The sequence below is a fragment of the Perissodus microlepis genome, chromosome 12, assembly GCF_051167445.1.
Source record: "Perissodus microlepis isolate ML-2025 ecotype Zambia chromosome 12, ASM5116744v1, whole genome shotgun sequence".
Taxonomy (NCBI): Eukaryota; Metazoa; Chordata; class Actinopteri; order Cichliformes; family Cichlidae; genus Perissodus; species Perissodus microlepis.
In genome coordinates, this window is record NC_140472.1 from 23,590,841 (window position 1) to 23,613,758 (window position 22,918).

The window sequence follows — 22,918 nt, forward strand, 5'->3', positions numbered from 1 at the left end:
TTACTTAAGGCAACACATATTAATTAATGAAACAATGATAAATTACAGTTTTGTGCCATTCAGCATTATTTAGTCATTAATCGTTTAATTAATGCCTGAGAATTTAGATTTATTCGTTGATATTTATGAAACACTTATTGACCAGTCACCCAATAATATAGCATCACCCTTTTGTGTTGTATTACGATTTACAACAGTATTGATTAATGACTTATTGATTTATTTATAAACTGTTCCTTAGTTACTAACCACGCTTCAGTGTTTCTCCTTGTAAACTGTTATCTAAATGACTACTATCATTTTTAACTTATTCAGATGAGCGATTTTTTTGCATCTACAGCTCTGAAACAGTAAAAACAGACATACAGTAGTGATGCATACTGAGATGTGATTTATCCAACCAAACACTGGAGGGCAACAGAGATTTAAGAACTGTTTCCTCTTGGGTTAAATTTGATTCAAGCAAATTTGTGACTGTTTCTGATCTCCACAGTATTTATCACCTTTGAGGAAAACTGCAACACAGCCATTCTGCTTGAGCTTTGAGCTCGATTATATCTTATATCTTCATATCTTAATATTCCTGGCATATATGCATGGTAAGAGAGACAGACAGAGGTTGGGTGATGTCCATCACAGTCAGCTCTGCAGCTTCAAGGAGACATATCTCACGGCCAAACTTGAGATTTTCTGCTGTTTATGAAAAGCTGTTCCCATATGTGTCAAGGTTCTCACTAATGATGAATATATATTTGCTGTCTCAGCCAATCACGGCTTCATACTGCTCAAATTCATCACATAGTGGCAGCTCAATAGCAAAAACTGAGTGCTGCATTGAAATGCTTTTTAGCAGTCGCGGGGCAGGCGAGGTTGTGTTGCTGTGCATTGATTCCTGCTGCCTATCAATTCTAGCAATAACCAACCCACATTACAATTTAAGGTTGTCAAATGAACGCATAGTGTGATTGAAACTGAGGTAAAATGACAGGAAAGGGAAAGACATGTTGGAGATGAGAATATAGCAATAGCAGAGGAATAAAGCAGAAAAAACAAGCTTGAGCAAACACTTAGTGCCCAAAATCTCAGCCCTTTATCCACTCAAAAGCTCCCCCAAGGTAACCTCCTTATTTAGAAGTCATTTTCCAGGTGCAGCAATTTTAGAACAAAGTAGAAATTGTGTGGTATTTACCTACTGAAGTCAGGACCACTAAGTCCTGATTGCTGTTTCTCTGTTGTGAGGCCTCCCTGCATTTCCACGTGCATACTGCAAAGCCACAGGCAGGGAGAGCAGCAGCAACAGGAAGACCTCAGCGGTGACACAGATGATATGTTTTACGGAGCCTTGTATTACTTTATCTGCAATAGCATTACAGATTATTAGCCATGTGTAATAATGCCTGATCATTAGGTACTGTTACAGATGAAATGTTGTCATTTAAAACACACTGTGGGATCTTTGTGTGTAAGGGGATACTTAAACTAAGTTTCCTTTTTGGAATAAGTCTCGATTCTCCGTTCAGGCAGGAAAACACAATTTTACTGTTATTTGATCAGAGCGATCTGCTCTTTCATCATCAGTTTCATTTCAGCCACTTGTTTCTTGGTGTACTGCTGTCTGGACATTATATTATACCGCAGCAGTTCTAATTCTGCTTTAGACATCAAATTTCTTCTGATCCGTTTGACACATGGTCCCAGCAGATTCGCAAACCTCTTCCACATCACTTGTGATGTCGGTCTGATGTCAAACGCAATTTGTTCCAGCAGCTCACCAGTATCCATTCTGCAAATGTATCCAAGATATTTAAGATTTTGTCTCTATGATTGCACCTGGTCAGTATCCAAAGAAGCTAGTGTGTGTTTTTGTTTGTGTTTGTCAGTCAAGAAGTCACAAGTATTCCTCTCCATATTTGAACTTTTCCTCTAGATCCTAAAACCGGTTGCTATGGAGGAGTTTACATCAGTTTTAAAAAAAATCACCCTGAAATAACCTTGGTAATTATTTCATTTAAAAATCTAATAATGTTTTTTTTTAATCTGCATGTCTATGCAAATACCATACCTACAGAACTGTGCAAAATGTCTTACCCTCAATTAATGCTTTATTAATTACATGTGATGAACTGATCTTTATTATATATTTCTCCCTGTCATTTGAAATTTATATTTATTTATGAAATAAGTCTCAAGGACTACCTTATTTCATCTGATCGGTATTGAAAAACAGAAACATCCAGTCTAAGAGTAATGTGGAAAAACTAGTCCATGCTTTTGTCATTCTTAGGATGTAGTTTTAAGATGAAGGTGATGGTTGTGGCTAGCAAAGGTGAAACATCCATTACAAATGCTGCTATAGCCTCACTATCTGAATTTTGCCAACTTTATGCATAGAAGGTTACTGCAGATGTGGGCTGGATTTAAACTGACCACCCAAGATTTTTATTTTTCATGCACAAGAAGGTGAAATTATATTGGGTAATTATGTAGTAATAACCATTAAAGGAAATATATAATTAGGAGAATACTTTAGTCTGAGCGTGTCACCTCAGTTTATGATATAAACTCAAGGCAATCACACTGAAGTCATGCATATCTTTCCCCTGGACTTCAATAATGGATGTAAAAGTAATTTCCAGTGTTTCTGAAATGACCACCTAATGCTAAATGACTCAGCAACTGTACAGCAGCAAGCCAAATCCCAGCACCTCAGGCTAGAATAACATTTGGCTCAGACAATATGCCACCAGACCATGCCCTCCTTCATTAGTTCTGCTTGTGTGGTTTTCATGATGTTCAGAGAGCCATCTTTGACCGCCATCTGCCCTGGAAGTTTGGCTTGCCAGAGACGTTAGTAAGCTGCACACACAGGGTGTATCAGTCAATGAATATGCAGCTTTTATCCATACTCATCTCCAGATGAATGTCCAAATTGTGTTACAAAAATATTTAAGTATACTACAAGATTTTGAATGGTCAAACCCCACCCCAAATCATCCATAATTATAGCGATTTAAAAGAATTAGGCCCACAATACATGTGCTGGAGCTTCCTAGCCTGGTGCTTTAGTGACTAAAGGGGTCATCAGATAAATCCAAGGACATGTGCGGTAATAAGAAATTGAACACCATCCATCCATCCATCCATCTAATGTTAACCAGAATTGTTAAATACAAATAAAGATGGAGGAAAAAAGCAAACACCCTATAGTATATGGGTTGTCTGCTGATGTGCCATATTTATATGCAGACTGTTTAAAAATGAGTTGTGACTAAAAAGGTCATAAACCACCAGTGGCCACGGACCAACTCTCTCTCTCTTTCTCATGCCCCCTCTCTTGGTTGTCACAAGACTTTTAAGAAAGCTTTGCTTCCTCTGTCTCATTTCAAAAGTCATTAAGTTCTCTGAAACCTGAAAATTTGTGTTGAACATTTATTCATCTGTCCATCCAACCATCTGTCTGGGGAAGAGTTTGATCACACCCTCCACAGGTCACCATCTATCAGAGGGCTAACACCAAGAGACACACAGTCCTTCAGACTTACATTCTCATCTACAGCACAGCCAATTTAGAACCACCAGTTAACCTAACATACCTGCCTTTGGGCTGTGAGAGGGAGCAGGCCTCGGCTGGCCAGTGGATTCAAACCCAGGGCCTTCTTGCTGTGAGGCAACAGTACTAATTACCGTCCCGCCATTGCCCCAGTGTTGAACTTGTTCTTTACTCCGTTGCATGTTTTACACTGTAGGGTGAAGTGCATCTCAGCCTCACCCATAAATGATTGACCACATATTCTGTTTCCTTTTTTCAGCTGTTTGTAAAAACCGAGTTTGCATTCGGTTAGGATACGTGTCTGCTTTTATCTCTGAGGCTAGAAAGATATCTTCCAATTCCTAATTCCTTGCGTTTTTTAGGACAAGGAAAAATTGTGTTCAGTTTGTTTGTAGCATTCCAATTACTTTTCTTCATTCTTTATTTCCTCTCCATGCCTGAGAGAACAGTTTCCATTCAAAGGATTTACTATTCATTACCATATATATATATATATATATATATATATATATATATATATATATATATATATATATATATGCCTCAGAGAAACAGCAATCAGGACTTCAGAACTAGAAACAAGAGTGGCTGGTAAAATTATTCTTCCTCCTCCACACATTTCAAACTTTTCTGAAACTGTGCATTTCACTGCTGCCCCTCTTTAAACTGTCTGAATGCCATCATCTCTACCTCCTACACCTCTACCTCCTCTTCATCTGTCTATTTGCTTGTGCGTGCGTGACAGAAAAAAAAAAGGACAGACAGACCCAAACATGCACACATTTTTAAGCACACAGCAACAACACATTAGCATTTTTATCATTTCTTTGGGGGAAAATGACTGCAGCAATAACATCCAAGACTATTTCCGTTCATTTTTTTTTTTTCTTGGCATGTCATCCATCAGTCCATTAACATGGTTTAGAAAACAAATAAAAAGCACACTACAAGAACATTTAAAGAATCCTCATATCACATAGAAAGGAATATAAACAGAGAAAGGGAAGTAGCTGTGCCATTCCTTCCCAAAACTACTGTAATGTGCAATCAAAGCACTTAATATCCATTCATTGAGCTAGTCTGTGGCTATCAAGACCACTCTGCTATTGCACACCGCAGCTTCCAGAGAAGGTTGATGACTGCTCACAGCAGTGAGTGCACTCAGTCAATTAACCTCTGTTAATAAGAGTAAAACAGCATTAACATGAGAACTGCATCAAAACTAACCTTTTTTAAGCGAATAACTACATGCTTAAAAACTTTAACCTCACAAAAAAAGATTGTAATAACTAATAAGTGCATCATATTAGTCATCATATTAGATACTCTCGAAGGTGCACAGATGCAGGGGGCTACTCTCCACCTGAGTTATCTTTATTTCCTCTTCATGAGCAACACCTTACTGCAGAATGGCAGATGCTGAATTACAAAACACAGTCTCAGTAAGGTCACCCTGGGTGCCGCTGCCCACCCACCTCCATCCACATCACCCTGGAAACAGGATGATTTTAAGATGCTCCTCTGCACAAATAGAGTAAAAAAAATGCAGCTATGCTGGCTTAAAAGCTGAAAATCTACATTAGATCTAGAGTACCGCCATTTAGTGATTGAATCAGATTAGAATTTTATTATAATGGCCATAATAATGATTTTGTTTTTCAGTCAAGCAATTAAGCAACCAAGCAACCACTAACCACTCAACAAGCCAGACACTCCTGAGGAAATGATACTTCACTTAATAGGCATAGAAGCTTTATTTGATCTGCCATTTTCCACTTAGAACAGAGTCACTTTGAACAAAGGTTTCCAAGTTTTACAACAGCAAAGGACTCTTCACATCAGAACATAAAGGCAGTGACAACAGTTTGGACCAGGAGAGACACAAATGTCCTTACAACACGGTTTGCAAGCATTTTAAAGTCTGCTCATTTGTGTGGGTTCATTCATGATCTGCATGGGCTAGTAAGAGTGCAACCTTTAAAAAATAAATTAATTTAGACATTTGTCTTAAAGGGAAGGAACATTTCCAGCTGAGATGCACGCATGCTCCTAACAACAATATGCAGAAAATAATCAAATTTATGCACAAACCTCATGGACCCTCTAGGTGTACGGAAAACAGTATAGTATGTAGAAGATTTCAGTTCATGCAAAAAAAGTAAAGTGTAAAATAAATATGACAAACGCGGGCGGTGTGGTAGTTCACTAAAACGAAGAAAATGTTGTTAGTGATGATATAATAATCTAAATATCTTACAATTTATCGGCAGTATACTATTTGCAGTTACAGTATGTAGAAACTCTCCACGATATAAAACATTTTAACATGAAACCACATCTTTAAACTCTAAAACTTGAACTCATTTTCACATTGAAGCATAATAATACAAACATAACTTTCTAGCTGAAACTCAGTCACTCACATGAAACTTTTAGAAATGGCACAGATACGCACGAGACACATACATTCACCGATCCAAAGAGTAAAGTTTTCTGTTTTTGGCTTTACATTACTGAACTTCTTAACACTGTCCTGGCAGAATACATTCTCTACAGAAAATACCACACAGACCATGAGGTGTGTGGATATTTGACTAGTGTGTGATTGTGTGTGTGTGTTTTCCATGCATAAAACCTTGCAACAGAAGATGTCTTTTTGAATCTCATTTCTTTGTACTTTTCCATCTTGATTTAAACCCGGGAAGCGAAAGAATGACATGCACCAAATATAAATAAGAAATTAATGTATTGCCCTAACATTGATACAGTAGAAATTGAGGGATTCATAAACATGAGCGATAAGAAGATGCTAAAGAATTGCACATATATCTCAACTGAATATTTCTTGTATTATTTTCCTAGTGATAAAACATCATTGCCAAATCAGGACCCCTGACTCCAAATTATGATAGGTTTTTTTAAATACAACAAGTCTGAGTGGCTGTGAAGCAGTTTTATCACCTAGTATTATGAAATACATGACACAGTGATGGAGCTCAGGGTGATTCATATATATATATATATATATATATATATTCATATATATATATATATATTCATATATATATATATATATTCATATATATATATATATTCATATATATATATATATTCATATATATATATATATATATATATATATATATATATATATATATATATATATATGTATATATATATATATATATGTGTGTGTGTGTGTGTGTGTATATATATATATATGTGTGTGTGTGTGTGTATATATATATATGTATGTATATGTATATGTATATGTATATATATATGTGTATGTATATATATATGTGTATGTATATATATATGTGTATGTATATATATATGTATGTATGTATGTATGTATATATATGTATGTATATATATGTGTGTGTATATATATATATGTGTGTGTATATATATATATATATATATATATACACACATATATATATACACACATATATATATATATACACACATATACACACACACATGTATGTGTATATATATATATACATATACACATACATGCAGACTGGGGGCAAGCAATGACCAAAGGAAATACAGACGGTGGTACCCAGATATACTGTATTTTTATACTTGGCTATCACGACTCAACACCCACGACAGCATGCAAAAAAAAAAAAAAAAAAAAAAAAAAGAAAGTCACACTGAATGCCTTCTCATTAGAAATGTCTTGTTTCATCAACTTCATTTCCAACAGTGAGAACTGATGCTTGTCTTGCAATATGAATCAAACAGATAATGTGAAAATTACTGTTTTAGTGCTCATGCACAAGAGACCGCTGTGTATCCATCTTACATGATTAGAACACTTGTCGGCCAGCCAAGCTGCACTCTCACTCTCTCTTGCAATATGGTTTTGAATTACTGCATGAATCATTTTAATCTATCGATAAATAGTTTTAGAGTACACAGGTGTCTAATAAACGCCATTGCTGCAATCTGGCTTCAGTGGAGACTTACTGGGTGAAAATCCCACGAGGGAATACAGTTTCAAAAAGAAATGGGAATGATTCGTTTTTGTCTATGTATTGAATAAACACATTGGAACAACACTTTTTAATCACACTCTGCATTCAAGCTGCTGGAGGCGTTTTCAAAAACACCCGCAGTGATCTGACCAAAGATGCATATTGTTAAAAACAAAAGAGAGAGAATTCACTTGGACAGATTTGCCAAACAAGACATACAACTGCTAGCTACTTACACCGGCCTAAAGTTTGAGATACACAGACTTATTATAAACAGCCTCTGAAAAAACTGTCACTGTCACTAGAATACCACGATTGATGTACCAATACATTTAGCAGACGGTTGATATGCTCTGAGGAACCTACCCGTGATGAAGTGGTAAGCCTGAAAACAGTGCATTTGATCAGTGGACAAAGCAGGGATTTTTACAGCACAGGGAGTAAAGAAAATAAACATTTTACCTGAAAAAAACAAACAAACAAAATAATCAAAAATCTTTTGGATCCCCTAAAACTGGACACAAACAAAACAAAACCTCACTCTCAAAGTGCTCCAACCGAACATCAGCGTTATGTCTACCAGTCTCAACTTGAAATTCCTCAATCTCCTTTTTCCATTTGACCGCTCATCTCACTATAGCCCTAAATAAAGTGAAAGGAGCCGTTTAGCTCCCCCTCCTGAAATAAATGCCAAAGAGAAAAGAGTGAGAGCACAGACGCAACCACTAGTATCAGTGGTGGTGACTGCACTCCTTGACGCCCGCTGCGGGTTCTCAGGTCGCATCGTCGTCTTCGTCATCCAGGTGATAATTGAGGGTGATGACGGCGCTGATGAATTCTCCAAGCTCCACAAAATCAGCTGTGATGATGTTAATGCCGCTCTCCCCGGGTCTTTGAGATCTGATCCACTGCATCATACCTGGTAAAGCCCTGGGAGAAATGAAAAGAAAAATCATGTTAGTGGAAAGAGTGCAAGGGGAAAAAATGATGTCAAAAAAAGGAAGAGAGGAAGGGATGATTCACAGTTGGTTAAACACAGAGAGGGGCGTGCTGAGATAAAAGATCCCTGTGATGCTGCATGTGATGTCTGCGAGCCAGACACCAGCTGCGTGAAGGACACTCTGAACATGCCGGACATGTTCACGTGAGCTGAGCAACAAAGAAGAGCAGCTTTCTGCATAAAAATTAAAAATAAAATCTACGCGTTGTCTCCTCGTTGTTTGCTTTCTTGTTATGCTGAGTCCAACGCTGGCAGTCTATGTGCAAAACGCTTGGATGGGATTCTGAAGGATGCCTACATCAAAGTAACTAAACGCCTGGTGAGAGAGGCTGATAGTGGAATTATCAAATGAATAATTCATGCCAGGAAAATTGATGCTTTTGCTGTTGATGCTTTTAACAAACTGGGGACATTAAGAGGGAATGAAACACAGACAAAGCTAAGGGTAAATTAATATAATTTTTAAAAAAGTTGTGTACCATAACTGGAAAGAGGAGACATAACGTGAGGAAAAATTGCCTCTGGTTTATGGCAGCTGTTCCAGACAAAAAAAGATGAAAGAAAAACAATAACTCGAATTAGACCAGTGTCAAATGCCTGGGGATACCTGTAGAAACCACCATGCCTTTGGTTGTAGTTACAAAATGCCACAATAACTCACATTTGACTCCTAAAGTGTGTATCTGTCAGGGTACACACGCTTGTGATTTTTTGTTGCGAGCTGTTATGGCTAAATCACTTCTGTGGGCTCTGGTGCCTGAGGTGTTTCCATAACTCTGGTCACACTGAGCGTCTGTGTATGTGTGGAAGAAGACTGTGTGCCACCACTGGTGGTAACAATGCATTTTTTGCTAGGCCTAGCGTAACAGCGATCATGAGCACAAAAACGCGCACATAAATGAGCATGCACACCTTTCTGTAATTGTCTCTCTCAGTCCACTAGCCACACCCTTCATCACAGTGCTGGCTTTTGGTGTCAGAACCACCTGGGAGACAAAGAATGTCCCCTTCCTCCTGCAAGAGAAACATTGAGGGTTTACATGTTATCTTTGCTGTAACTTTCTTCCTTTTTAATAGTCACCATAATATATTTGCTTTACAGAAGTGCTACTTCTTATATAATTCACTGCTTTACCTTTGAATTAATTACTTTGCATTTACTGCAATTAATCTTTTTAAAGCCTGCTTACTTGTAGCAGCATGCTGATGAAATCAGTAAGTTAAGCAAAGGAGCCAAAAGCAAGTCAAATTATTTGTACAGACCTCTAAGCACTGCAATATATCTACATCATGATAAAAAAGATCCATTGTGTTTAATCCTTATGGCTCATTTGCAAAGTTACAAAACATAAAACCAAGTTAATGAAACATGGATCATTAATTAAAGTGATTAAAAAAATTTATGTGGGGAACACAACAGATTTTATCCGATTTCTTCCTCTGTGTAGCAGACACTGGATTCATGAATATGAAATGTACCTGCGGTCAGTGATAGATGCCTGCAGAAACTGAATCAGCTTCTCCGGGTCAGTGGTGTTGGCCCAGGGAGAAGGCATCATCTGGCCTGGCCACAGGAAGGGCACCTCCAGGGCCATGGGATGGTGGTAGAAGACAAGCACCTGGTACTCCTTCTCCCATAGATACTGCAGACTCACCTGAGTGAGGGAGGAAGGTGTTCATAGTAGCAAGAGGTTATAAACTGAGGAACATAAAACAACCTGAACAGGTAGCTGATTTATTGACAGCTTAGTTCTGAATTAATTCTGAATGAATGAATTTCTCTCAGAGTGATGCATCTTCAATATTCAGTACTGACTTATCACAGAAGGTGTCAGATGTGTTATTTTTGAAGTCAGTGGCTCAATAAAACACCAACAGAGAGCTGTAAGTGAACCAAACTACATATAAAATCTATTTTAAGTGAATTACATTGACTCTAACATGATGATACATTTCTGAAAGCATTTTTGCAGACGTAAAAACAGTGAGACTGTCTCCCACAAGTTGCATTCTTACAAATACATGCTTATGTGTATAGCTGGACATCAGCAGCACATTTTGTTGGCTACATCTGATAAAAGAAATGCTGGATAGCAATATTAATTAATCGTAAGCAACCGGTAACAGCAATGAGCTAGATGATCCTCAGGGAGTGTCAATTACACCAAAAATAAACCTTTTCATCACAATCCCAAGACGCATACACTTCACATCTTCTTTTCCAGCAGATTATTTGAGCTGATTTGTTTTTTTTGAAAAATGGGCTTGCAGCTGAATATTAGTTCTTAAAATAGACCAAACAAGTGCTGGAAAAGAGTGCTAAAGTGGATTAATTTTGAATAGCAAAGCAAATGTGGGCTATAGAGATGACAAGGGAACAGCAGATAAACTTACAGTCACAGGTCTCAGTCTACAAAATTAAACACTGAGGAAAAGCTCATTGTTTTCTCAGAACCTACTAGTCACTCTTGGCCTTTTTGCCCTCTTTTTCTTTCACTCAGCTGCTGCACCTGACAGGAAGGTGCTCGTCTTAGAGTGGTGCCAGCGATTGTGGTAGTTCATGAATTGTAGGGCTAACTGGTACTGCTTATTTTAGGTTATTCAGTTACAGGGGAGGGTGGGAGATGAAGGTGGGCCACAATTGGATGGGAAAAAAGACCAAAAAAACCCTGAAAAGCCTTCAAAGAGCAAAATCTCATCTTAGGGAGACTTTTCTCCTTGTCTCCTAAGCAAATGGGCATATTCTGAGTGAAAAAATGAACTATGATTAGAGATGTAATAACCATAATTCTACATCGGTACTGATCAAAACACAAAATCACTGTTGCGCGGTGCTGAGAAAACAATAATTGCTTGAGGTCTTTTGAACTCAGCTAAATAAGATGTTCTTGGTAAGATGAAAGAAGCATCAGAAAAATGTTCAGCTGCTCCTACTTCACGTACCCCTCCTCCTCCCTGTTAAAAGTTAAGTGTATTTATACCTCCTGAGCAAAAACAACAGGGCAGAGCTTCTCTCCAAACACCTCCTTTAGCATGGTCACCAGTTTTTCATGGTGCAGGTTCTGCATGCCGTAGAAGTGGTTGAAATCCAGGAAGACCACCTCTCTGGCATGAGCTGACAGAAAACTGCTGATCTGCTCTAGGCCTTCTCTGACCTAAAAAAAAATAAAAAGCAAAATATGCACATTATTAAGATCTTTAGTGATTTAATGATATTAAATGTAGACATACAGACTGTGAACAGTGTACTTCAAATCTCTGAAGGACCTTGTATAATTAGGCTCTCAGTCTACACTCAAATATAAATACGCTGCCACACACACAGAGATGGTTAGACATCACTTAGCAACCACAACCATTGCTAAACAGTCATCACATCAAAAACCATCAAAACTCTACTCTTTTCTGACCGTGGCACTGAAGAGCCCGTGGGCGAAGTACAGCTCATTTTCAGGGTCACGGGGCTTGGTGGAGATGCGCAGGTCAAAGAACCGGACCCCAGCCTCCAGTTGGCTCGTGAAGTTCATAGTCTGTGTAGCCAACCACTTCCTCATTAGCTTCTTGGCCACCGTGCCAAAAACAGAAACGAAGTTCTGCACCGTCTCTGGCTGCTCGGGGCCCACTGGAGACGCTTCATCGATGTAAAAACTGAAGGAATCGTGGGATCCTGGGGGAAACACAAACATGAGTCTGCATACTGACTACTGCAGGTGTCGTTTCTGGTGGGAGACGACTGAAAGTTGAGGTCATTACTGAGAAATAGCCCAAAACCAAGGTAACAAAACTACCTACACAAAAAACAGCATCCAAGGTTGCAAATCATGAACTCAGACAGCTTCAAGAAGAAAGCCTGTGCACACCTATTTTTTTTCCTTCGCATTACTCAGGCAGAACAAAAGCTTCTGAGGTAAACACTGCAGTAAGTTTACAATTTCCTTATAAGGCATAGCTATTTTGCTAGTTTTGCACTTGTTGGTAGGTAATTCCTATTCTCTCCCTCTTTAAGTATTATTTGGCATGTACTCCTTGGTACAGTATGGTCCACATGCTAAATAAAGTATGCTAGCCTATAGATTCCCTCAGTTTGAGGCCAAACATTCATTCATCTTGGTGGAAGCAGCCTACCAAGAAACTGCTGCCCTAGCATGAAAAATGACTTAAATTGGGGGAAATTCATGTAACAATTAAGTACTACAATACTCAATACAATCAGCTATGACTTAGTAATGTTTTTTATATACATTATGGAGATAGAACCCCGGAGAGAACCCAGGAAGAAAGAGAAAGAGGAAGACATGCCTTATATGCCCTAAGGGCACCTTCAAACTCAGGCGTCTGCATGCTGTACAGCACACAGATCACCTGCTCAACCCAGTGAGTTATACCAGCACCCCTTACTGCTGTTTTTATTATCAGTCTGTTCCACAAGCTTGAACTGGATAAGCAGGTCAAAAAATGGATAGTTGAATTGGATCTGTTGATTTTCTGCTTCATTGTTTGTCCATTGTTTGGAGATTTGTGAAACGTTGTTGGATAAGTTACTTTATTGTAGATATCTGTCTTTTTTATATATATATACACATCCATCTTACTTATACTCTAATAGTTCAAAGTTAAATCCAGTTATGTCCCTGTCAGAATCCCAAGGAAATCAGATTCCTGATGGTCATTCTCTAATAAAGTTTTGTCATTTACATATTATCATTTTCCTTTTCCGATAAAACCTGAGTTTTGGTGTAAATTAAAGGCAAAATAAAGAATCAAGAAAAATTACAGCCTTTGACTTAACAAATTTACAACCTGGATGATGACTATTTTATCCACTCTGGATATGAAGACTTTAAACTAAGCTTTAAACTAGGATAGACCTCTAACAGAGAAATGCCTGGTTTTGGATTCCTGCTTAAATTCAGACACACTTGCTTAACAAGTGGACGTGCCAATAAATTGCTTCCACACATCTACGCTTCTCACCAATATCTCTGAATGATCAAAATTGAAAGGTCTATGTCTTCTGTCAGAGTTTTCCCGACAAGCTCTGGAACCGTATCTGAAAAGATACATGCTGTGAAATTTTCCAAATGTCATCTTTGGAGCCTTGGGCATCACAATCATTTTGGTGTGGCAGCAAAAATCTTAGATACAGACATCTACAAGCCTCAGGAAATAAAACAAGTCACATGAATACAGGCAGTGGAATCTGTGAAAAACTAGCATATTTATTTTGTTATTAACAGTGATACAGTTGATGTTTTCTTAGTTGTATTAAAATTGAAATGGTGAAAAAAATACATTTGTGTAAGCCAGTCTGTACACTGAATGGTGATTCCTTTGTGACATTTAACTATTTCCTTGAGACAAACTCAGGATCAGCTGTAAAATAGACCTGAAGGTTGTGTGTTCTGCTTGAGCAGTTAACATCTCCTGCTCCTCTCATAATCACTGAGACTTCTTCATTATCCCCTTTACATTTCACATCCTCACCTTCTACCACCACCACCCCTCTGACACAGAGCCTGAACTGACCTTCAGCTATCTATATAGCGGTGCCAGGTCTTCACAGTCAGCACAGCGAATGACCATAAGCTGAGTAGACAGCTGAATCCTGGGGCAGGGCAGCAGTCGCATCACTACTGGCTAAGCCGCACCACCAGGGTCACAGCGTAGCAGAGCATGACCTTAACCGACCCCAACAGCTGCCTCTGCAGAAAATCTTTGCTTTTTAGGGCTCAAAGTTGCGCAACAACAAATCATAATCATCGCAAAATTATTTTCATTATCCAGTCATCCAGTCAATGTTGAAAACTACGCTACTGCTGATGCCTTCAGGGTGCTTGTTACTGAAATGACCCTTACAGTGTGGTGAAAAAGTCAAACAATTTAAGTAATTTATTTAAGCCCCCATCTTGACATCTTTTTTTTTGGGCATATTTGTCATGCTTACATGTTTCAGATCATTAAATAATTGTAATATTACACAACGATAACCTGAGTTAATACAATAAGCTGTCTTTAAATAATGATTTCATCTATCATGGGGTAGAAGCAACCCCTACCTACATGGCCCCATGTGAAAAAGTAATTGCCCCCTACACGTAATAACTGGCGATGCCACCCTTGGTAGCAAGAAATTTGATCAGCCACTTGTGATAATAGACAATGACTCTTTCACATGACTGTATGGTTGGTTTCTGAACATGAAACCAGGGTCATGCCAAACATATCAGTTAGATTTAAATCCAGTTTTTGAGCCTTTGAGAGGTGGACTTGCTGGTGTGTTTCAGATCAGTTCAATTCAATGCAACACTTTATGGTCCCACAAGGAGAAATTAGTTAAGCAGCAAGGACAACAATACGAATAAACAAAACAATAATAAATTGTCCTGCTCCATAACCAAACTGCACATTCTCCTTCTGGATTTTTCTGGCAAAGAGCATAAACACTGACCGTAACTGAGTCAAGTGAGACCTACAGTTCTTTACATGCTGTTCTGGGTTCTTTGTGACCACTGGATGAGTTGTTGATGACCTCTTGGAGTAATTTTGGTAGGCTGGCCAGTCTTGGGAAAGTTTACAACTGTTCTGGGTTAATTTTGTCTAATTAACATTTGTTTGATAAATATGAATAACAGAAGAAGAAGACATTTAGGAAAGCGGGCAAATACCTCTTCACAATGTATATAAGTAAAAATAAGTAAGCAAATCTTCACATATGAGATGTTTGAAAAGGTAAGTTTGGCCTTCTTTAATTAAAAAGAAAAAAAATCACTGAAACAATTAATTTACACTTGAAGTGGCTGCTGCCCTTTAACCAATAACCTGAATAATTGATTCAGTTTTGCCACACACACTTCTAATAGCGACACACCCATCAAGCTGCATAGGCCACTCTCCTTGAGATATGTGTTGTTCTGTTTGGGGAAAGAAGAACAGTTATAAGATATAAATTAAATCTAACAGTCCCCAAGGATCTAGCAACAAACTATATTTTATTAGTTTTTAATGAAAGCCTAGCACCTGAGGGAAACTAATGAGGTTTGTTTTGCATTGCTAACAAACACTTCTATAAATATGTATGACAAAAAGCCCATGGTTGATGCCATGCTGCAGAGAGAAACAATCTCACAGGAAAAGCTGAGACAGTATCAACCCTGGAGGGCCAAATCTTTTGCCAAGTGTGCAGAACATCTGTGAGAATTTGCAGAAATGTGAGAACTTCACTCCAATACTATTATGATGCCTGAGCCCTGAACGTGATTAATTATTGTTTATGCTCCACCTTGATGGTCTGCCATTTCTCAAGGGAAAAACATTCATTTGGAAATGTGTGGAAGCATTTCAGTTTTTGAAACATACAATCCACACAATTAGTTTTCATTCTCACAAAAACAAACAACAGCAGCTCAGAACTGAGTCATTTCAAACTTGTCTACAGAGACAAAAAAAACTTCACCTTTCAAAGTGTAAGATTTTAAACTTCTTATACTTCTCATTTTAGCTTTAGAAGCAAATACAACATAACAGGTTGTGACCGGGGTGGATTGTCTTATATAGTTTATCACTTATGTTCCATAGATTGGTACTGGTGACATTCGGAGCAGTATTAATCACCTGCAGAGTTTCCAGGTCTTGGGGTGTGCACATTTCGTGCCAGTTCCTGATTTTTCCAGTTACCAGGCTTTACACTGATCCTCTGTAAATGTTATCAAGAACTTGACACAGGAATTTAGCCCACTTAAGTTTGCTTAAGAAGTACAGCTGTTTCTTAGCTTTTACCAGAGTGCAAATGTGTGGTGACTGTGATACTTCTATCGAGTGTCATGATGAATGAAAAAAGCAGCAGGTAAATCAATAAAAAGACCACTGACTGGATAATCTTTGTCACCAAATGCAGTCAGTAAATTACAATAATTTACAAATGTGCAAAATCTTCATGCTACTGCCATGAGAATGAACATTCCTCTCTGTATTTAAAATATGCAATTACTGGGAAAGGCATTAATGGTGAATAGAGTCCAGTGTTTGATATGAATTACCTACCGCAAACAATATCCAAACAAACTACTGTCAAGCTGTTTTAACACTTTAACTTTGATAAAATTGAAGATGTGTACACAGAAAAAACTAAAGCACCCTGAAAATAATCATATCCCAGAATAATACAAGTAGATGTCACTTGTGTAGCACTTTCATTGGAAAGCAAACTTAGGGAACTCTTTTCTCTGACATGTAAATATCAGCCGCACACAAGAAGAAGAGTCTCAAACTGCAAAGAGAGAAGATGAACAAGAGCGCCACAGAGACAACAAAAAAGACTTAAACAAGGTGAAACAGAGCGATGATGATGACAATGTTGATGACAGTGGTGCTGGGTGCTGCTACTGTTACCTTAGAGAATTGACCTTTGTTAACTGAGTCATTCTGACTGAATGAGAGCAGAGCATTCAGAGAGAACCACTGGTGGTTTGTGCCCTTTTTCATTACAAAACATTACCACTCTCCACGGACTCTTTTTAGATCTATTTTAGGATGCTGAGTAGAGGAAAGAGGAGAAGAGAAGAAAAAAATGAGAAGGGAACGAAAACTGACAGGATGGAGATGAGCTAAATGTTACTACAAGATGGATATAGGCTTCTGACTCTACATAATTTTGTCATTTACACTTCTTTTTTTTTTACAGTAATTCTGCAAGTGTTACTCTTTCCATCTATTTTTCAAACTCTCCAGTTCCTTTTCTCCTGTCTTAACACTTTATATTCTCCATCTTGTTTGCGCATTAGTGTGCACACTGTATTTCTGATGAGGCTGAATTATTTGACTTTGAGACTATGTGACTATTAAGATAAGTGTCTCTGCTGGAAATGCAATTAACTGCGAATGGTGGGAAAACGAGCCAGTGGAGAATTCCACACTGAACCATTTCTTTTGGATTCTACAATATTTTTTTTTAATTTTCTTTAAGCAACTTATAAAAGTGAAAACTCCACAAATATATGATGTTGGCTAATGAGTGGCTAATTATGAGTATCATGCATCAGCATAATACAATGCTGCAAACGAGGGAATTCTTTGCAAAACTGCTAACTGTAAAATCCTCATGAGCTCCAAACAGGCAAGATGCACACAATATCTTTGGCAAAACAAAATTTCACTCAGATTAAGGAGGGTCTTGATTCACAGATAAAGAGCCATAGCAGGAAATAGCTCTAAGATGGGCATTCTCTCTCTCTCTCTTTCTCTCTCTCTCTCTCTAACAAAGATCCTCCTTTCGCTTTTGTATTGCACATTATATCCTGTTTTTCAGTGGCTTTGAGTTGACTGACTCCCCCTCTTCAAACATCCGCACTACCAGTGTTTATCTTGGCATCTAATACCATTCATCCATCTTGCTCTATAGGGGTTTAAGTGGCGTCAAAGTGATCTAATCAGGGGACTAATGGCCTTTTACAGCTAAAAGTCCAGGGCAAGCCTTTTTCTCTATCCAGAGGGAACCACTGAAACTGAAGATGCCTCTTCTACAGTGGATTGGTTGTTATTTCTTGCAAGACTATCTTAACCTAATACCACTGCCTTCACCCATCCCCCTTGGTAATTCACGCTATTCATTGCTTACCTAAAGCCTTGAGCTGTTACTCAGGAGGTGAAGAATGGCTCCCCTGAGCCTGAAAATGTAGTATAGAGAAGTGTAAATCAGCCTTCTTCCCCGGTATTAAAATAATCAATATTATCTGCATGGAATGGAATGGGACGGCACGGTGTTATAGTGCTTAGTACTTTTGCCTCACAGCAAGGGAGGACACAGGGAGGACAAGATTGCATGTCCTCCCTGTGTTTGAGTGGGTTTTCTCCAGGCTGCCTCCCACAGTCCAAAGACATGCATGTTAGGTTAATTGGTGATTTGAAACCGGCCACGGGTGTGAAGTAAATAAAGTACTTAAAAAGTGTGTTGACCAAATTATCACGATAGAATGATGCACCATTTAATCATTGTACTCTGAAATAAGAACTAAACAGTAAAAAAAACTAAAAGTTGAGATTGCATCGCTTTCTAAAGTAACTGAGAAAGTCTATGTAAACGGGTTTCAGCTGCTAGTTCTTAAGGGTGTTTTAAAGTCTTTGTTTAAGGCAAAAATAATATAAATAATAAATGTATAATGTATATAAATTGCATGCTAGCAGTCTATTTTGCAGTTCTTCTGATTCATAATCGCTGAATATTAATTAATGTAGCTTTAAAGATCCAGAAAGATATGGTTTCACTCACCAGTTCAATTTATTAAGACAATACATTTGAATATTTTAGGTGCTTAAATAAACCCATAAAAAGCATTTTATAATAAGTGACTAATACTGTATTGCTACTATAGTGCTGATTCATTTAGTTGTCATGCACACCTGCACGACACAGATATTGTACATGCCAGTGAGCACATAGTTCAAATTATACACCTACCACCACACAAAGTACTGAAAATCCATTTTAATTACTATGGTAGTAAAAACGTGACAGATCTTCCCTTCCCCCTCTTAAGCTCGTTTCATGGTGACAGAGAAAGAAATTCACAGTATCTCTGGTGGCACACCTTTCTGCTGACCATCTTGCTGAGAGGAATGCGCAGCCAGCCAGTCTGCAGCCCTCACCTGGCAGATTTAACAGTAGCCACAGGAAAAGAGTCAAACACTAATCAGCCTGGGTAAAACAAGAAAGGTAGCTGCTCCCTCTCCCTCACCCTCTCTCCCTTCAATGACCCAAATATTTAATATTCTACTACGTCTTTCTTTCTTCTCCTGCACAGCCCTTCAACCTAGTTCCAATTAGTATAGGCACAAGCCATTTGACTTTTATAGGTGCGATATGTCGGCACAGCCGGAGGCCAAAGTGGCATGTAGGGACAATGCAGAAAGCTGAGTCATACCTAAGTGCTACCATGTTCTTAGGTCTCAAACAAGGTAGTCTGCAGTGGATTAGCAGGATTAAGAAAATGAGAGCATGTATTATTCGCACATAATTAATCAAACAGCCACAACGCAACTGTGCTCAGTCATGAGTCATAGCATAAAACAAAAAACAAACAAACAAACAAATTAGAAATGTGCAGTTATTCCAAATAAACTGGACAAGAGCTGTCCCAGTGTCATCCAGTTAAAAACATCTAAATCTGACTCCCTCAGATAACACCCTTCCTCAGTACTATAGTTATATACTGTAATTCTAGAAGAAGAAAAAAAAGCTCTGTTCACAGCTCATCTCTTTTTTCTGGACAAATTTTCTCCAGGTTTCACAACCACACTGAGTCAGCTCTCCTTTAAGTGTCAAATGATTCACATGTGTTTTTGAACTCGGTAAATCATGCAATTTCAATTCAGCTGGGCCTGCTAAGTTTGACAAAATTGATCATTCCTCTATTTCAGATTGTCTCGACCATGTTGTTGGCATTCAGGATCAGACTTTGCAGTGTTTTGCCCCTTACCTGGAAGAGCAAAAGGTTAAGGAATACTTTCCTTTGCAACCATCTCTCAGGATAAAAAATGCTGTGTTTTTTTCCAACCCTCATTTCTTACTCTGGCTGCTCTGAGAACATACACCTGATATTTTGTCCAAGATTCATAGTATACAACATCATTTATTAAATATGTTGGAGGCTCCTTATGCAAGGGAATACATTGCACTGGGTCATTTAGTATGCACTGATGATGTGACAAAGACACAGAGAAACAACCCAGGTTCAGCAAAACTCATTGGATGACGCTTTACAGTGCAGATGGACAGAACAAAAATTGTGTCTGTGTCCAAAACTATATGGATCTAGCCGTGCAATCTCATTAAGTGCCTCTAAATGAAAACAGATTTTTATCTGTTACTATCTCTCATATTTAAATACTGTAAATAACCTGTATTTAAGTTCACTTGACAGAGGTAGTTGACATTGCTTAGTTTACCGTCACTGGATCAGTCTCACTGTAATTTTTTGAATTGTCCATCAATCACACAAAGTAACAAGAAATAGCAGGAATTTAAAATGAGTGAACAACCACTGTCAGCATCATATGTACTGTAGCAACTGTAAACTGCTTTTATAACAAGATTTTGCAGGTTGAACCACTCAAATGTAACAGGTAAGCACATGCAATCTGTTACACATCTGTTACACAGCTGTTGTAGCTGTCAAACACCTGCTACTTTGAGTATCTTTAATGTGCTATATGCACAAATAATTTGGCAGCATTAGCTCATTAACCAGTTACTTGAAGCACAGCAAATGCTGTTAAAACATTATATATATATATACACAAAAAAAATCTGACAGTAATGAATCTGCCACCTCAGTACCTTAAAATAAACCGTCAATCATTCAGATGGTTATGTGTGCTAACAGCTAGACTGTGAAGTTTTCTGGCAACAGCGGAGTAGCAGCCATCACATTATCCTACACTGTAAAGTACTACTTTTCCCTGGATATTTCAAGCTCTGCGGTAGGTGAATTGCTATTTTAAAAAAGTGAGCACAGAAAAATAAACTAAGAAACAGGCAGCAGCGGTTGTATAATAAGTTTTGTACAGCAGCATTTTCCAGTAACATCCTGGAAATAATATTCTTCCAATTAAGTGGAGCTATGAGACTTGTTTGAGGAAATGAATCGCCCATCCTTTTTGTTTCTTGTCTGTCCCAGTTTTATTCCTGCTTGAACAAAGGCTTAATGCTGCGTTCAATGATGAGACAAAAGAATGTGATATGAGATGCACACTTTTGAAAGAACTCAGAGTACACTCCAATAGGAACACATGGTTGTTGCTATAATGAGCTTGGATAGAAATCCTATGTGTTCTGGAGTTTCTTGGCAAATATGTGCAGGCAAACACAGGAAAGTGCAAAGATTTGGTGGATGTTTACAGAATCTGTATCCAAATGAAGGATAAACTGAGCTATCCTCAGCTGAGCTGCAGGCCACAGAACCAAAGAGAGAAATTAATGCCTAATTAAAAGGGACAGAGCATGTTCCCATGCTGTCTTGGCATGGATGAACTGTGATTCCGCACAGCACATGATTCAGCAAAATTACAAGCGTAGATTATGCATACTATGTTGTTCCAGTCCTTATTTGTATTCCATTACATCTAATTTGACTGCATGTGTCTTGGCATCCTTAAAAGCTGTGATCATATTTGGTCATATGCCGTGCCCTGGACACTAAGCCATCTGCATGTGAAATGCCATTGTTGCACATGCCAACCAATAAACACCTCAGGTATTGGGAGTTCAGCAAGAAAAAGACAGAGAGCGGAAGAGTGAAAGTGAGACAGAAAGGAGGGGGAAAGGGACTGAAGCACAAAGGATTAGAAATTCACAAGAATGAAGAATCGAATCGCTTTGTGTGGAGGTGTGATAATCGCTAGGCAGTGAATATGGATTTAACTGGCTGCTAATAAGACATTCTATCAGTCAGATCAGTGGTGGGCTTTACAACCAGCATTTCCCATTTGAATGGAGTTAAAAAGACCGGCGCACTGATTGGATAAAGGTCCGACAGCACATTTTCAATGGGATGCGCTGTGATCATCTGAGTGTGCAGACGGCACCCATCCCACTCCGTCTCCCTGTGGCCACCACCCCAGCATAAAAGCACAAACAGAGCAGCGTGGCTCATCTATTCTGAACCTATAGAGTGGTTCTAGATTACCCTTTTATTATTATTTTCTAAGTGCATACTTACTCGGCCGGAGAACGAACACGACAGCTGGGCATTATGATAACCGTTAGACAGGTGATCGCAACACAAGCAACTGAACTATTATAAATACATAGTACTTCTTTGGTTGCGCAACAGGTCTTACCCTTTGTTCCAACGAGATGCAACGAAAGTGACGGTTGTTTTAAATGCACAATTCAAGTTTAGGAAGCGGTAAAACACAAATCTGAAACTGTCAATTTGTGCATTTCTAATCTACTAGAAAAGCCGTACGCAATGCGCGAGGTTAAAAAGACACGGGCATCCTCCTCATCCGATTACACTTGGACAAGGTCTTTAAAAAAAAAAAAAAAAAAAAAAAAACACTTACCGGGAATAGCCAGGTTGGTGAGCGGGATAGTGTGCATGCTCTGCGGTAAACTTGCCATCCAGTCTGCGAACCGCAGGTCGCTTCTCCCGTGAGACGAAGCCATGCTTCCACCTTGCACAACGCTCCGTTCTCCCTGACCGGTGCCTGCGCCAACCTGGAGCGCGCGCTCTCTCTTTCTCTCTACACACAGACACACTCGCGCCCTGCCTCACTTTCTCTCAGCATCCCTATCTCACGCGCACACACACAGACACAACTGCGCGACCGAGAAGTCAGCCCCCCCAGCAGCACACATAGGCGTGTTGCACATTTATGAAAATG

The 22,918-nt window shown here is 38.6% G+C and overlaps 1 protein-coding gene across 1 annotated transcript; it reads right to left on the minus strand.

Moving 5' to 3' along the window:
• Positions 1–5,285: 5,285 nt before the first annotated feature.
• Positions 5,286–22,918, minus strand: plcxd3 (phosphatidylinositol-specific phospholipase C, X domain containing 3). The gene is made up of 6 exons (XM_084945149.1): positions 22,598–22,918; positions 11,950–12,206; positions 11,521–11,694; positions 10,019–10,194; positions 9,452–9,553; positions 5,286–8,469 (listed from the first exon to the last, which is right to left on the minus strand). Exons 1-6 carry the CDS (start codon positions 22,698–22,700, stop codon positions 8,313–8,315), a joined length of 969 nt encoding a protein of 322 aa, XP_084801275.1. The 5' UTR covers positions 22,701–22,918; the 3' UTR covers positions 5,286–8,312.